Source organism: Pararge aegeria, chromosome 24, assembly GCF_905163445.1.
Source record: "Pararge aegeria chromosome 24, ilParAegt1.1, whole genome shotgun sequence".
NCBI lineage: Eukaryota > Metazoa > Arthropoda > Insecta > Lepidoptera > Nymphalidae > Pararge > Pararge aegeria.
In genome coordinates, this window is record NC_053203.1 from 1,256,247 (window position 1) to 1,269,783 (window position 13,537).

Genomic DNA, 13,537 nt, shown 5'->3' on the forward strand with positions numbered 1-13,537 from the left:
TTCATAAACTCCATAATCATTGTTTTTATATATTATTATTTTCTGTTCTTATATTCTTGATTAAAATTAAAATAAGTCAAGTTTCTAATTTAAGGTCTCTCTTTACAGACGTTACTCGCATAGTAGTTGCACAACTGAAGGAATGGCGCGTCCAATCAGGTCAATTCATATCCAATATGTTTGAACAAATCAAGGAGATGCCGATCGTTGCCCTTATCAAAGAAAAGGTAAGGTTATTCAAATTCAAAATTCATTAATTTCATGTTGGCCTAATATAAGCACTTTTGAAACGTCAAGTATGTCTGTGTGTAGTGACTCAACCAACGGTTCGGAAGGCAGATTCTACCGAGAAGAAGCCGACAATAAACTCAGCAGTTGCTCTTTTCCAACAAAATTTTACAATTTAACCATCATTGTTCTATCTCGAGTGAGATGAAAGCGGAGCGGCTTGCTTCCAGGCAACCTTGTTATTAAGAAATTCATCAATCGCATAGTAACTTCGATGCATTGAACGTGTTTTTATACATTCTATCAACTTATAATGGTCAATCTAATATTACCTTCAGTATCATGTTGTAAAAGCATGTACTCTGCCCCACAAAAGTTTTCTGTACTTTCCTAAGACGATATGCTGATATCACTAATTTATGACCGTTTCTAGTGAATCGGTTGTTTATATCTACTTTTTTTTATGTTTTACGAAGTATATATAATATAGTTTTATACTAAAACTTATCATAGGCCTTTCTTTAAGGCCTTTGATAAGAGCAAAATTGCCAGCCGGGGATTGAACCCTTCGGAATTGAAGACCTCCTACTTAAAAAAAAATCATAGCGCTCAACGTTGCGCCAGTGAGGTCGTCAACAACCTTATTTAATTAATATCTGATGTAATTTCCACTTTATACTGTGCTTTTAGTAGATCGAGTTATTTTCGTATTGGAAGCAACAAGTGCATCCACATTTATTGTCTGTGTAGAACAGTACTTATTGTATTTACTTTTCTACAGTGGCAAGAGTTGGCAGTACCGGAACAGTTCATGGGTATCATGAACGACGCTTATCACGCGGCTCGCGAAGTCATGCCCACTGAAGAGACAAAAACCTTCCTCGATGTCCTACGCAATTATGCCCAAAAGGTAAGTTTTTTATGAAAGCCATAATTCTTAGGTTAGAACTCAATTCTCAATAGCCCTTGAATAGGTCAGGAATATATTAAAAGCGACGATGTCTATTAAACCTCGAAAGGCCTAATTTTTGAACCCAGGCAATTCTCCTTCAAATTACCTACATACATTTTAATGAAGAGAGGATACGATTCACACATTATGATCAACTGGGAGCTAAAAAATATACTATATAGTTTAAGCTATAAGATCACATATGGACATAGGTATTTTGTAGGGCATTCCAAATTCCACGGTCTTGTCGAGCAACACCCTGGGACTCGTTTGATCTCGTCTGTCCACCTAGTCGGGGGCTACCAAAGGTGTGATCACCGGTGCGAAGTCGTCATTCCAGCACCCTAGGGCTCATGACAATGTCTATCGGTTCTCAGCTTCTCGCGTCTGATATATGTCGGTAACTCTGGATCTTCAAAGGTTCTGCCAAATACCACAAATAAATAGTATAGCTTTCTACATCGTCTGTTGAGTGGTTCGGAGCGACTTAGGATTCCCATAATTAGCAACTACTTTTACCGCACATACAACACAATGATGTTAATTTGGCTTCTATTCAATCACAATAACAGTTTTTTAATTCAAACAGAAATTGCGTCAAGAGAAATTCGACGAGCAGAAGGAACTCAGGATCGTGTACGAAAAGCTTGTGGCTGCCGTCACTTCGTTGGTACAGTTCGTGCGTCAAACAGCCGGACAGTATGGAATAACTTACCCCAATTTCAGTTATGTAAGTACTAGACAACTGCTAAAATATGCAATCTATCACATAACACTAAAATACAATAAGCATGATCTAGTGGGGATTACAACCTTACCCCTGTGTTATGAAAAATGATGGTCATTCCACCAACCGAAATTTCCAAGACGGTGGATGCAAAACAGGCAGTCGGTCGTAAAAACATTGCCAAAACCAAATCCACCAACCAACCAGAAAGTATGTCTTCAAGTTTCAAGAAGACATGCTGTGTCTACCAAAGTAACCGTGGGATAAGGGCAATGAAAAAGAAGAAGAACAAGAACAAGTCAGGATCTAGTGGATAGAGCTCGAGCTCGAGCGTACGTATTTTCAGTGAAGGAAAGTATTCTACTTCTTCTTCTTCTCCTCCTGTCTCCGTACTAAGTAGACCGGAACCTTCCGTTTTATGTAGTGCCTGATACGGTTCCCCGCTGGTTCACTCCAACCAACGCTTACTCCAGAAGCTTAGCAAGCCGCGCAGGCCGTCGAGTGCTTCATGGTGAGCAGCGAAGGTGTGCTGCGCGTTGTTCTGCTACTCAATTGCATCGGAGAATTACGTGTACCTGTGTTTCATAAGCCTCCATGCATGCTCTGCATAGGGGAAGGACAACATTTTCTGAAATACATTTTGGAGTTCTTACATTACTCATATACGTATTTGTATAAGTAGCAAACCTCCAGAGAAAGTTCTATATATTTCTTTGTGTCCCACAGGCTAGCTTCCCAGGCTTGTCACCAGTGTCAATGCCTAGCTTCAAGGGTTCTGCTGGCTGGAGTCTTCTCAATCAGATGCTCCAGGGTGATGTCCCGAACCCATGGATTCAGTTCAAGACGTACAGACCACGCAGCCTTAACCCACTAGACGAAGTTCCAGCCAAGAGTAAGTTTATCTTAAACTAAAGTAAAAGAAAGTGTGTCACTAGCTCGCGTTTATTACGGGTTTTTTACAAATCCCATGGGAACCGTTAGTTCTCCTAAGGTAAAAAGTAGTCTATGTTACACTCATTCTTTTCAAATAAATGTTTGCCAAAAATCAATTGATTTGATTGCTTGGTAAGGGCGTGAAGGGAGGACCCACACACAAACATATTTTCACGTTTATAATATTAGTTATATTATTTATAACATTAATTTGTCCATAGTGCGTGCTGTGATCATCAACGGAATGCACATCTTCACCTTTGACGGCCGTCACCTCACCTTCCCTGGTACCTGCCGCTATGTGCTCGCGCACGATCATATCGACCGCAACTTCACCCTGATCAGCCAACTGCAGAACGGACATCCCAAGGCCATCATCCTGGAAGATAAGAGCGGCATCACTATTGAACTTAAGGAGAATGGACAAGTAAGTCTATATATGAAACTAGTAAAGTAAATGCAAATCCTTGATCATTAAGGGCTTATAGTTTATATTGAAAGCGTTGTAAATTCTGAGTGAGTTTAACTGCATTATTGCGAAGTTTCAGTAGTATAATTCAACTTTGCATTTCGATATACATTAAGATGATTGAATAACTTGTATTAGATTTTCTTCAGTACATAAATTATGCATGTCGTAAAAGACGACCTGTGCATAATTTTTTTAGCTCCTACTCACGGATTAATTTGAAAAAATCATTAATGTCATCACACTTTGTTTTGAAGTCACAAGAGGAAATAATTATTGGCTAAAATGACGGATTTGAACAAATTTAATAAGTCACACGGACCTATATAAAAAAATATATTCATGTAAAACAAGTAATTCTGGAAAAAAATATATTATTTGCAGTTGTATTAACTCCTAATGTTAAATGACAATGACAATGACAATAATTAGTAGAGGTATTGAGATTTTTTCAAAAGCTACACTATCGAATGAGCTTAGTATTAGAATTGAATATAAATAAATAAATAATTTTCTTCAGGTTGCTCTTAACGGTGCAAATCATGGCTACCCGGTTATCGAGAAAGAAGTGTTCGCCTTTAGGGAATCCAAAGGACGCATTGGACTCGGATCTCTGTATGGACTGATGGTCTTCTGTACAAGCAAACTTGAGGTAAGTAATACTCAACTTATAAGAAGAGAAACTGAGATATTATACTAAAAGAGAAATATACAGGAAGAGAATATATATCATACTAAAAGAGTAATTACTTAAGAAAATTCTAAAAGCACTAATTTGTAAATTGTGTATGGGTATATTTAGAAATTCAGCATTTTATCAATTAAGAAAACACTAACAAGAAGAAAAGGGATTTAAAGTGTATTTAAATCATTAAATACATAATAAAATGTTCGTTAATTTAATCAATAAAAATTCATCGTACATAGAAAGTAAATGAGTCAAAATGGGAATAGTTGGTCAAAAATAGAATGTTACATTATTATTTTTCGCACTAGAGTATTACTGTTATTTTATTGAACTCTCCAGCATCTTTTCTAACCTATTTCGTCTGAGTTTACATCCTAAGCTAATGATAATCTTGGCTTTCGAAATCTAAAGGTACCACTTACGATTAATCTGCATTTGATTGATTTTTTGAAATTTTTTTGACGTGACAACGTCTTATAATTCGATGGAGCCGGCTGCACGCACGAAAAAACATGACGTATGCGGCGTTACCTCGCTCTGAGGCGTTCCATACAAGGCTTGAAGTGCAAGCAAGAGCGCGGAACGAGCGACAAAGAAGCACAGTCGGCCTCCGCGTTCGACATCTGTCTCTCTCCTCTCATCTGTCTGTCTCTGAGTGAGCGATGCGTCCGCTTGGACAGCTTCTATACTATACAATAATAACATTTACATGTTTTCGGCAAGGATGAAGTGCAGTGAAAAGTGAATGTGGTGTCAATTGTTGCTATAAACAATTGACTACAAACAATTACAATTAAAATTTTCTTTTGAAAAATGCAACCATTTCATCAGTATTTTCTTACGACGTTGTCACGTTCAACTATCGTCAGTAAGCCGACTTTACAGACAACCAATTTTTTAGGCGCTTTTAAGCCGTCGATGAATTAAGATTTCGTTTTCTATTGTTCCTTCCAAGTATGACTTTCTCGCAGTATGATTCTCTCTTGTCTAAATATCTGAGCCATTATCTAACTGATTATTTATTTTTAGGTGTGCTATGTCGAAGTGTCCGGATTCTACCATGGCAAGCTCCGTGGTCTGCTGGGAGATGGTAACAACGAACCTTATGACGACTTCAGGATACCAAATGGAAAGGTAAGAAGGCTTTCGGGATTACAATTTGCAAGTATTGATCTCGTAAAACTTAGTAGGTCCTTATTAGTACTAAAATCGAACCCTCTTAATCGAGAGCAATTTTGTCCATATGTCGTAACCCTATAAACACTATCAACTAAATATTTAGAATGGAAATAGATAATCCTTGTTGAACTAGATTGCAGATAAAAATATATTTATATTACAAAAATGGAAAAAAAACTGGAGAATCTAAAATTATTTTACGCAGAATCATTTAGTCATTATTGCATGCTATGCATTTTGTCCAGAAACAGTGAAAACGCGCATGTCACACTTTACTTTTAGCTCACAAACATTTTCCCATATGTTATCTGCTAAATGGTATAAAGTAACTACCCTCCTGTTGGAGTAACACTGCTAAAGTGGAGTGGTTTTTGATGCTTCAATATTATTCGCGTACACGGTTTCTGTATGTTATTAATTCTTTGATAATTTCCATCCAAGATAAGGAAACGTTTCGCGAGTTCTCAAAATATTCTTTATTTCGTCCTTATAGATCGTCAGCACTGAAAGCGAATTCGGAAATGCTTACAAACTGGCCGGCAGTTGCAAACCAGTCGAGACACCAGCTCACGACCATCATCAAATGCACATGGCTCTGCCAGCGGCGTGCGAAGCCGTGTTCGGGGGCACCTCACCTCTCAGACCTTTGTCGATGTTGTTGGATAACCATCCGTTCAGGTTTGTTGTTTTATGACGCTTTAATTTATATGTATACAAAAAAATGACTCTCTGTTATTTCGAAATTACTGCATCTTAAATATATAGTTAACTCAAATATATATTTTTAAGATAGGTTATACGTATTATTATATATACATTTAAAGTCTGATGTCAATTAAAAGTGACAATCACATAGTGCAATTTATCAAGTTAACAAATTCAACTTTGGAGTAACGTACTCGTAAATATTATGTCAAACTAACATAGCGTCGTTTAGTTTAAGATAATATAAAATGATATATTTAAGCTAACGTAGGTGAGACGTTTAGTTTGGTTACATCTTACGTTTCGGCTACTTTTAGTTATCGTTACAAGAGTTTAAACTCGTCTCCCTTTTCGCGAAACCACTTAATATACGCGTTGTGTGGTTTAATCTTCAACTCCTTAGATATTAAAGGCCTGCTCTCAGTGTTATGAAAACAATAAGTCATTTGTTTATGACTCTCACATAAATAACTAGCCCGCGACTTCGTCTGCCTGGACTTCAGAATTGGGTCTAAAGCTTCGCTCGTTAACTATTTTAAATTTTCCCTGGAGACCGGTTTAAGGAATCCAGATAAAGGTAGCCTTCTTTTCCATGTCAAAGGCTACATGCATGCCAAATTTTATCTAAATCCGTTCAGCTGTATTTGCGTGATTGAGTAACAAACACCCACACTTTCACATTTATAATATTAGCAGGATTGTATTATTCATAAATCTGTAAATGCAAACAACAGACAAGCCTGCATCCACGCCTGCGGCGACGACTCTCCGAAGTCAGCACAAGAAGCGTGTGACCTTGGACGCGGTTACGCCACCCTCGCACAAACCGGCTTATTGCCAGCGGTCATGCCGTCGCACTGCTTGAAGTGCACTGATGCAGACAAGCCCAGAGAAATCGGAGAGATTTACGATGTCAAACTACCCACCAAGCAAGCCGATATTATTGTTACTGTTGAGGTCACTGAGGTGAGTGAATTTCTTTCTTTTTTGACTTACTAATACAGCAGACCTTTTTTTTTGATTGAACGCGTTATTAAGTATTTGGGATTTACAGTCAGATAAAATGTATTTTTAGTACAATTCTCGAGAAAGGCCAAAATAAAGCATCATAAAAAATCACCTCTTAACTCGTCAAACAGTTGGATTTAAGCAGAAACTTCGTATATATTGTAAAGCAAACATATATTTGCAAAATATTTTTTATCTTCGCATTAGTAGCCGTCTTACTGTTTGTAACATGGGAAAAAAGTATTTTATTATGAAAATTAAGCTTAATAACCTGCTATACTCTGTGAAAACCAGGAGAGTTCATATGTTATTTATAATTTCTTCAATCTTTATACTTCAGACTAAACAGAGCTACGGCAACGTACCATGAACGCACGACACATGCTCCGAAACCGGAGCATCCTCGGGAGATGTTGACTTTATAGTGAACAATTCAGATTATCCTGCTTTCCGCGGAGTATAGCAAATTAAGATTAATTTTCATAATATATCATGGAATTCCGCGAAGTATCGCCTGCTTCTATCGAAAGCCATTTTAAATTATTTTTTTTGCTTTTCCAATATAAAAACGTTATGCTTACTCCTGTTTCCAGTCCACCGAGAAAATGTACAAGGACATCATCGTGCCCCTGGTCGGCCAGGTCATCGATGGACTGAAGAGCAAACGCATCACCGACGTCAAGGTGTACCTCGTGGGCATCACCTCACACTACCCCTACCCCATCATTTATGACACAGACCGTAAGTGATTTTGTTCTTATTTCTTTCACTTGGTTTCTCAGGATACATATATATAGTTTATGCCAATCGACGGTTTTTCAACTGTCACTATGAAAAACATCACTAGAGCTTTTTTCCTGATAGGCAATCAAACATGTACCATTTCAACCGATGGACATCAGCGATTGGTAACGTAGGTAGGTGTTCTGTAAATATAAGTTTATTGAACGACCACATGAAATATCCTTAAGATTAAAGTTAAGCCTTTGTATTACTATACTATGGAAAAACAAGGTTTAGCCTTTTGAGGAAAACTTTTGTTCACGCCTTAAAACAGAAGTACGATCGCAATGAAATGAGAGCAAAGCCAACATGGCAATGGAGGATGAATAAAATAGTCACTCGATGGACATGAAAGATAACCCGATGCATTAGTAGAAGGATAGCTTTTCCTGTCGCTTAGCAGCATTGTTCCAATGCTGTGTTTCAGTTTGAATGGTGTGGTTGCTGGTGTACCTACGGGCACACGAGCAAAACCTATGCCTCGAATTGATAGACTCGGGGTGGCATATTGCAAGACGTGCTTCTGTCATGCCTTGTGAAGTATAGCTTTGTTTAGAGGCGACAGTTTCAGCATCATGATATGGTATAGAGTGAGCACATCCTTACAAGACACCTTTGTCGAGCGGTCGAGAAGACCAATATAAATACCAATATTATATAAGATATAATATCTATATTGTCCAATCTTGTTTCAAAGACCGCCGACTAAAATTATATTTTGTTCGTGCAGTCGGTACCAAATAGGTATAATTTATTGATTTTAGAGGATTTAAATAGATTCAGATTTCGTCCATCTATTTTAAAACTTTAGCACAATCGCTGTAATAATGCTCTCTTTTACAGTGAAACTGAAGAGCGCAAAGGTACAGTTCACCGACAAGACACGTTATAACGAGGTCAAGTCAATCCAAGTGGGTGACGAACGCGTCGACAGATACACCGAGTTCTTTGTCAACATTATTAAGAACCTCAGACTCACTTTCGGTAAGATTTCCTTTATAAACCTTTTTCTAAACCTAAGACGCTTTAAGGAGAGAGTTATAAGTTGGAATACTATCTGCACTTCTGTGTTTCTTGTTAATACAGTTGTATTTATTGCAACGAGAATCCCCCAACTCTTCTACAAACTGTTGTTTAGAATGTATTACTTTAAATCAGGCACATTCGGTGAATTTTTACGTGACGCTATAATGGTTTGACTTGAAAATCAACCAATTATTGCGAGAATGAAAATCTTATTCTTAGAGCTAAAACTAGGCTGAGGAGAAGTCCGTAGGATAACTTCCCGAAAAAATAAGTTGAAAACATTGACATGACCAAACTCCCTAATCACTAAATACATATCTTTACAGTGTGTTATTTCTGTCCAGGTATTCACAACGTGATGTTCGCCTACGACTCAGTGTTTGACCTTCCCCTGAGGGCTGGAGCCGTCAAACATCTCATCAGCGCTATCGGCGAAACGTGCCAACGACAGGATGTACTGGTAAGAATCATTTTATATTTTTATTTTTGTATCCATTATGAACCATGATGTCCATCAAAGAATTTAATGTTTAGAATTAATTGGTACATTAACCTACGCTTGGGCAATAGAAAGGGCTGTTAGGAGTATCTCTATGTTATGATATCAGAATTTTGGAGATCCGTAGAAGAACTAGAGTTACCGATATAGCTCAACTAGTCACAAAGCTGAAGTGGCAATGGGCGGGGCACATAGCTCCGAGAACCAATGGACGTTGGGGTCCCAAGGTGTTAGAATAGCGACCACTTACGCGCTTACCGGCGCAGCGTTGGTCAACCCCCAACGAGGTGGACAGACGACATCAAACGAGTCTCTGAGAGCCGCAGGACACAAGCGGCACAGTATCGTGGATCTTGGAATGTGGACATCAATCGGTTGAAGTGATGATGATGAAGCTTTGCTTGTATGTCATGGACTTTCAACATATTGTACTGTAAATCAACATATTTTGCCTACCTGCTTATATGCTTCATATGAATTCACTAACACAGACTCATAAGCCTTACCTGTATGATCTTTGCGCAGGAATAATTTTTAATTTAACAAATTGTTACTTCTAATTTTCTAGGCAAGTTCATTGCGATCGGTGGTCTATGGTGGTTTCTTCAAGAACCTTGGGCTCTCGTACTCTCTCATCAAGAACACGCCAGATATAAAGATCGGAGGTGGCAAGGATGTCAACCAAGTTGTTGGTAAGTAAGAAAAGCATAAATTAATTTCGGTTACAGCATGTGTGATTATGGTACAGGATTCTTAAAACTTTGAATTTTTGGCTTTCTTCTAAATCTTAAAATTTTTTGGGAACAGTTATTCAAATAAGATATTTTTTGCAGGATTCTCTAAACACGGCGTATTGCTGCTCGGTGACAAGAAACAGAAAGAAACAGAAACATTGAGAAGTACCCTTCACTTGGAGACGTACGATGGCTGCGTTGATTTCTCGCAAGATGTAAGCAATTTACTAACATTTCTTATATTTAAAAGGAACAACTGGGAATTGGCCTAAGTTGATAAAGTAGCTAAGGGGGTACTTAATTGAACTATAATATGGTTAAAGTGGTAGCACACCGTGACTGGTTTAAAACAAACTACAAACAATTTAATAAATCAAGGAATAATTTGGCAGCTTCTATCAAAAGACTTAAATAAAAAAAAGAAGAAGAGAAAGTAGAAAAATATTTGAACTCATCAAGGTTTTTTCCCTCTCTAGACTGACGGCTACACGTTCTCAGCCACCACCTTCCAATCCTGCAACCCGGCGCAGCAGAAGCAGTACCTCCAGACGGCAGCGACTTCCATCGTGAACCGTCTGCTGCATGAGAACTTGGTGGAAGCTTGCACTTGCAGCTACGTGGACGTCTACAGAGCGCGCTCCGTCTGTGTTATCAAGGAGAGAAAAGAAGCGGTATGTACTATTCTTTTGTCCTCCTTTTTCATCAGTGCTCGACTGAGCCCCTTATAGTTGGGCCGATGGAAAGGCTTGAGGCATCTACCTATAGATGATCAAATTAGGAGATCCGATAATGAAAAAAAGTTACCGACAAAGCTCCATACTCATAAGCTGGAGTTGGAGCGTTTGGACTCGGGAGTAGGGTACCCTTACCCTACTCCCGAGCTGGCATACTGGAGCGGCGTCCTGCATCGAAAAGCACGGTGCTGGTAGACCATTCTACTTGGTGGGTGATATCAAGCGAACTGCGGGCAAATTCGGCAGCGCAAATCTATCGACTGTGGATATCCCCAAAAACCTATGTCTAACAGTGAACGTCCATCGGTTGTAATGATGATGAAATTTATCGTTTGTCAAGTATCAAAGTATCAGACTACTTTGCGGCAGAGTAAAAACGGCATAATTGCACATGGTTTAAAGCTTCTATTGGAGCCTAATATTTTTTTCGAGTTAGGGTCTAATATTACGATCAATTTTGTACAGAATCTTCAACTTTAAAACGAGTACCATACTCGTAGGTGCATTATGTTTGAAGTTAGCATTTCTAAAACTGGGAGGGTGGTCTTACATGATAGTAATACTTCGGTAATAAAATGCTTTAATTTTTCCTGAAATGTATAGATTCACATGAACGGACAGAATACTAATCAGGTGTTCACACGATGCGGAAGACCTTTTTTGTTATCAACCCAAACTCCTTGATTTTATAATACAATATTCAACAATAGGATAAATAATAAATTATCTTATTATTTCCAGGCTCGCAGACGAAAGTAAGGACAACGCATCATTGATCTTCAGCGCCACACCTACCAAATACTTTTAGTTTTACACCTACAGGCTCAGCAAAAATAGAGCGAATCTCTGGAAAAATACTCGTCTTATAAGCTGATTATGAATTGAAAATTTTTGATTGTTTTTTGTGAGAAATTTTGTAAATCAAACTCAGGCCCGTGGCTAGGAATTCAGAGGGGTTACGATCTTCTTCGAAACGTTTGCTTGATTTTGATCTAAGTTTCGAAGTTGGATATAGCATTCGTTTAGAAGTGGTTTGAGATTACTTCGTTTTATTTTCATAAAATGATAGACAGTTATATCTTAACCAGAAAAAAAAAATAACGCATTAAATTCTAAAGAACTATAACTTGTTCAATATTTTTTCTCGCAACTATGTAAATTTTACAACCTTATCAACCTAAAGTTCTGTCCATCCAGAACCACTATGATACTGACACTCTGGCTACATTGTTGGAGCCTGTTTGGGATATTATTAAAGACATGTTAGACAAAGGTTAGGCATAAAACAACTTCGAACTTAACGCAAGTTAAAAAAAATATTGATATTTCTAAAAGAGTTTTTACTTGCAGTTACCAAGGTCTCTCCACTAGATAGCGCTACAATGTGAGTTTATAGGAATTACAACTGTTCAGTGCTATTTTTAATGTTTTTATATATTACTAACCTGTGTGAAACATGCACATTTCTTTTCTTTCCAAATAAACTGTAACTCTCTGTAAAAGTTTTCGTATTCGGCCCAGTAAAAAGCTTCTCATTTCTCTCGTCTGTGGCGCTATCTGGTGATTCCAAGTACAAAAAATTAAGTACATCGTTATTTCAGTAATATTTGTTATCAGCTTATATTTTATGGAGCCTGTATATTTTAGACTCACTAATTTGTTGTTAAGTATAGAGTAAACTATTTATAACGCGCCGTTCCAATTTAAAGTTTTAATCGAAAGCTGTATTAAAACAAATTATAATGTAACAAAAACATATTATTTATTTCTGTTTTTATTTTCACTTTCCCACGTTGAGGTTTGACGTCAAAAAGTATAATATAAATTGACGTAATAAGAACACGAAATATTCGGCTTTATAACGTCAATAAGCATTCCATAGAACAAAAAATAAATAAATACACTACGAAAACACACACATCTAGCCCCAAAGTAAGCGTAGCTTATGTTATGGGTACTGAGATAGCTAATGAATTTTTTATGGATATAATACACATAAATACTTATAATATACAGATAAACACTCAGACACCGAAAAACATTCACGTTCATCACACAAACATTTTCCAGTTGTGGGGATTGAACCCGGCCTTGGACTGAGAAAGCAGGGTCGCTGCCCACTGCGCCAGCCGGCCGTCAAATAAACAATCAAACAATGGAAACGCTGATTGCAATGACAATATTTATAATGGAGAAACTGTGGCCTATAAATTGTCCGCCTTTGTTTCGGTTTGTGAAGATTACAGAGACGCTTTTGAGCATTGAATTAGTGCATGTTTCAAATAAATTAGTTAGCCTTATTTGCGAATGGAATGTGTCGCTGGTCCTTATTAAACGTACGGAGCGTGACGCGAATCCCATCGCCTTGCAAGGTTGGGTGTTTATAAAATAATAATGAAACAAACGTATTAAGACAATGCACACATCACCATCTAGCCCCAAAGTTAGCGTTGCTCGTGTTATGGGTTCTAGGATAACTGATGAATAATATACATAAATACTTATAATAAACAGATAAACACCCTCCAACACAAATACAGATATCCTACTAATATTCTAAATGTGAAAGTATGGATGTTCGTTACTCAATCACGTCGGGAAAAGAACATAGGCTACCTTCTATCCCGCTTCCTTAAGAAGTTCCCGAGGTTGAAAATTGTTTACGAGCAAAGCCGCGGTCAGAGTGCTTTGAAATTCGGTATGGTATGGAAAAGGACATGTACTTTGTTACAGAGATAGATTGTAGTCCGGAATAGCGCATAGGCTACTTTTTATCCTGCAAAATAGGAGAGTTCCCGCGGGAATAAAAAACCTTAATCCACGCGAAAGAAGTCGCGGGTATCAGCTAGTAGAAACATAAGACAATATTATT

The 13,537-nt window shown here is 37.7% G+C and overlaps 1 protein-coding gene across 1 annotated transcript in view; it reads left to right on the forward strand.

Moving 5' to 3' along the window:
- The window catches only part of LOC120634458 (apolipophorins), a 47,938-nt gene extending 35,512 nt beyond the window's left edge, over nt 1–12,426 (forward strand). The window contains exons 44-59 of the mRNA XM_039905041.1: nt 109–227; nt 1,010–1,138; nt 1,770–1,910; nt 2,634–2,799; nt 3,062–3,267; nt 3,830–3,961; nt 5,027–5,131; nt 5,670–5,854; nt 6,616–6,847; nt 7,483–7,630; nt 8,516–8,656; nt 9,043–9,158; nt 9,766–9,889; nt 10,031–10,146; nt 10,408–10,602; nt 11,407–12,426. Coding sequence (XP_039760975.1) covers nt 109–227; nt 1,010–1,138; nt 1,770–1,910; nt 2,634–2,799; nt 3,062–3,267; nt 3,830–3,961; nt 5,027–5,131; nt 5,670–5,854; nt 6,616–6,847; nt 7,483–7,630; nt 8,516–8,656; nt 9,043–9,158; nt 9,766–9,889; nt 10,031–10,146; nt 10,408–10,602; nt 11,407–11,424 — 2,273 coding nt within the window. The 3' untranslated portion in view covers nt 11,425–12,426. The remainder of the gene's footprint in view (nt 1–108; nt 228–1,009; nt 1,139–1,769; nt 1,911–2,633; nt 2,800–3,061; nt 3,268–3,829; nt 3,962–5,026; nt 5,132–5,669; nt 5,855–6,615; nt 6,848–7,482; nt 7,631–8,515; nt 8,657–9,042; nt 9,159–9,765; nt 9,890–10,030; nt 10,147–10,407; nt 10,603–11,406) is intronic.
- The last annotated feature ends 1,111 nt before the right edge of the window (nt 12,427–13,537 follow it).